Source organism: Saccostrea echinata, unplaced genomic scaffold (assembly GCF_033153115.1).
Source record: "Saccostrea echinata isolate AGI-Se365-2 ecotype Australia unplaced genomic scaffold, CSIRO_AGI_Sech_v1 ptg000033l, whole genome shotgun sequence".
Lineage (NCBI taxonomy): Eukaryota > Metazoa > Mollusca > Bivalvia > Ostreida > Ostreidae > Saccostrea > Saccostrea echinata.
Window position 1 is genome coordinate 12,510,440 of NW_026889782.1, and position 3,644 is coordinate 12,514,083.

Genomic DNA, 3,644 nt, shown 5'->3' on the forward strand with positions numbered 1-3,644 from the left:
TAGAGTAAATTTGACTACAGTTTATTTTTATCGTTGATTATTAATGAGTACGAAGTATAATCTAACCTGTCTTTCAGATAAGCAAAAAGTTCTATCATCATGTATGATTAAAATTCTACCGGACCATAAACTTACTGTTGATAACATTGCATTGATAACAATGCAGGTTCACAAAGAATTGTCTTAATTTTATAAAATAAATTCTTTATGTAGATAAGCCAGTTTTGGTTCTTTCTTTTTCCTTTCCATACTTTTTTGTCGTGTTATTTCATTTCGCCTTCTAACATCATTTCTCTTTGCCTGAATGCCTAGGTTCATGTTTTTCGTAGTCTAGTCCTTATAGACGTAGGTACATGTGTAACTCAGACTTGTTTGTTTTAAAAATCAATAAATATGTAATAGCATTTCATGAATTCGAAGCCAGTTTGTTTTGAAGCATTAAGTGTCCGAACTACCAATTTAACCTAATAGATATTAATTTTAGAGGAAATTTATAATAGAAACTGGTCTACATTATAATACTGAGAATTTAAATATATTTTTAAATCAAACAGTGAACCCATGGGTCACATCACCTTGAGCACATTGGCTAGGAAAAAGAAGAAATCGGCTCAGAATTGAAAAGTTTAAATATAAATTTAAAGTGCTTACAAATTGGCTTTTAGGGGTGGGGGTGGGTGCGTTTGGGAGGGGCTATTTTTCCTAAAAACCTCATATTTTATTTAATCCTGTAATTATAAATTTCTCCTTTTTTTTTCTTTGTGTCAAATTTTCCTCTTATCAAGATCAGACATAATATTCATCTTCGAAAAAGCAAGCACCGTTTCGAAATCCTTTTTTTTCATTTGAATTTTGCGCTGTAGTTGTCTATGAAAATCAGTGTTGGGTATTTTTTTTTTTAAATGCGAAGTTTATAGCAGATCATCTTCGCTGTTTTCGTGGTATACAGAAACCTACGAATTTATGTCCATCACAACGTATATAACAACTCATTTCTTTGTCAGCAACATAATCTATTTCCCACAAAAAAAAAAACTATTTTTCCTCAAACTCCAAATTTTGACCCCACGAAAACATGTAATTTTACAACAGTTCCCATAATTAAAGGAAATGTAACCTTGATAAAAAAAAACTTAGATACAATGCAGCAAAACTGCACGATGGAAGAATGAACAAACAAAAACAGGTGAAATACAGGTAAAGACCTCATTCCGTCATTGTGGAGCAGAATCGGCTAGCCGTCTGGTCTAGTTTGTGTTTGGTGAGGCACATGCACTGAAAGAAAAAGAAACTTACAAACATGTATAGGACATTTCTCTTTTTGTCCATATTTCTTGCTTTTACTTACTCTTTAAATGGGTCAGTATCAGGACAAACAGATGTTTTGGAACTCCAACAGAAATTAAAGATGCTAGAGCAAAGAGTACAAGGGCTTGAAGCAATGAACAGTAAGCAATAGTCAATACTATTTCTTTTTCAGAATTTAAAAATGGGCTAAATAAATACATTCATATATCTTATAAGTAATGTTTAAATCTAATCTGATAGGATTATTGTTCTGAATGTTTGATGACTCATTTCGTCATTTTAATAATGTGAGAATTTAAAAGACAGGTACAATTATACCATTTCCAACATTGAATGCAATAGGGTTATTGAACTCATATTGGTGAATATTGGCAGGAGTTGGCTGTAAAAATGTACAAAAATGCCAGTGTATTTTTACAGCCAATGAGTATCAATATTCACCAATATAAGTTTTAGAACTTTTTCAATGTCTAAACCTTGGTTGCGTATATCAAAACAACAACAAAAGTTGTTTTAAAAGTTCAGCGCAGGTTATATTTTCCATATCAAACAGCAAATAATACATAATGATATAAATAAATGGGTAAATAAATAAATGGTCTTGCAAAAACGCAATACACAAAATCATAAAATTATGTATATCACTAGTTTTTCATATAATAAGAAACACAGTTCATAAAATATACTCTCACTTATTAATACGTATCTTAACATATAAACTTAATATCGTATTAGCTTTAACACTGACAAATCTAATTTATTTGATCGAAGCTGAACACAGGATGAACCTAGACCATTCAGTGAATTGAATGGTCACAGAAAGGTCTGGAAAGGTCACTGACTGACAGAGCTCTGCCATTCAGCCACATTTCAGTAGACTTTCAGTCAAATTTAGTTAAATGAATAGTAGATTTGCATCCTGTGGAACTTTTAAAATTTTTTAGCTTTAACATTTTCATTTAAAATTACGTAAGTTATATTCATAAATTACATTTAACAAACAAATAAACAAAATTATGGAATTCACACTATCAGCTAATTTTGGGGTATTTTTTTAAGTACGTACAACACCCCCCCCCCCCCAATTCCTTTCGTTTAATTTTCTTTATTTTTGAATATGTTATACATGACTATATATTCAATGCGTATGCACATTTAGGACAAAATTGTTAGAGTCGTATCTAAAAGTTACCCCCTCCCTCTTTGGCTGTTCAGAAGAAGAAGGAATTTATCAATCGACTAACTATATATCCAAGAATATCAAGAATTTTCAGTTTTTAACACTACTTATTTATTTGTTACAATTCTACTTGTATTTTGGCAATTTTATAAGTTTTGTATAAGGAGAAGACTATCTACTATTTAAAACTTGTCATGTTCTTTTGACTTAATGATATGTTCAGTTCAATTTCCTGTAGTTTATGTGAATGTACATGTTCTTTAAATAGAAGTTTGTTAAAACATTTTTTAAATGCTGTTGACAAGGAAACAGGTGCTTTATTGTTCACGTAATACGCTTTTTAGACAGTACAGTAATAAATGCGTACTTTTTTTGTGAAGTCAATTTTTTTCTTCCTCATAGATACTTTAGCCAAGCTAATACAGCAAACAGTTGGTTTTACTGCGTGTTTATCATCACCATCTGCAGTGAACATTGGCTACCAACAACCAATCAAATTCAATCACGTGATCACAAACGACGGCAATGGTTTCGATCCACGGCATGGCACATTTCGGGCACCTGTCTCCGGACTTTATCACTTCTCCATGACCATATACTCGGTAAAGTCACATCCGATACGCATTCAGATGGTAAAAGACGGAACAGAACTTATTCGTACATACGAAGGCGGGAGTGACTATCTCTCATCCACCACTGACGTCAATGTCAGGCTTAGTGCTGGTCAAACCGTGTGGTGTCGCAATTCACAAACTGCAAATGCTTTGATCAATTTTGGTGGTTACAGTTGCTTTTCTGGGCATCAAATTTCTAGCTAGGAATAAAAAACAGCACCAATCTTAAAAATGATTTTATAGAACTGCATTTTCATCCTTACATATATTTTCTATTTGTATCAATCATTGCTAAAAATAATAAAGATAATAAACACGTATATTTTTTCATCCTAGATAACATTAATTTGTTATTTTCAAATGAAAAATAAGCAACATCTATTAAAGTGTTATATACAAATTTATTCAAAGGCATGTTTTAATGATTCTCATTGCAATTCACATCTTCACATCACAAAAGCGCAGTCTAAGCATGTCAATGTATTGCAGCCAGTGGTCAAAAAATTAAAAAAAAAAAAAAAAAAATAAAAAAAAAAATAAAA

General features: G+C 31.4%; 1 protein-coding gene across 1 annotated transcript; it reads left to right on the plus strand.

Annotated features, from left to right (window-relative positions):
- The first annotated feature begins 1,315 nt into the window (after positions 1 to 1,315).
- LOC133199110 (complement C1q and tumor necrosis factor-related protein 9A-like) lies at positions 1,316 to 3,306 on the plus strand. Its single transcript, XM_061334983.1, has 2 exons — positions 1,316 to 1,448; positions 2,891 to 3,306. The coding sequence occupies exons 1-2, from the start codon at positions 1,409 to 1,411 to the stop codon at positions 3,304 to 3,306; spliced, it is 456 nt and encodes a 151-aa protein (XP_061190967.1). The 5' UTR covers positions 1,316 to 1,408.
- The last annotated feature ends 338 nt before the right edge of the window (positions 3,307 to 3,644 follow it).

Bases quoted from the DNA above. Each gene is read 5' to 3' on its own strand.
- LOC133199110 (XM_061334983.1), top strand. From the start codon at position 1,409: ATGCTAGAGCAAAGAGTACAAGGGCTTGAAGCAATGAACA. The intron at 1,449-2,890 runs GTAAGCAATAGT...TCTTCCTCATAG, and splicing joins AGGGCTTGAAGCAATGAACA to ATACTTTAGCCAAGCTAATA.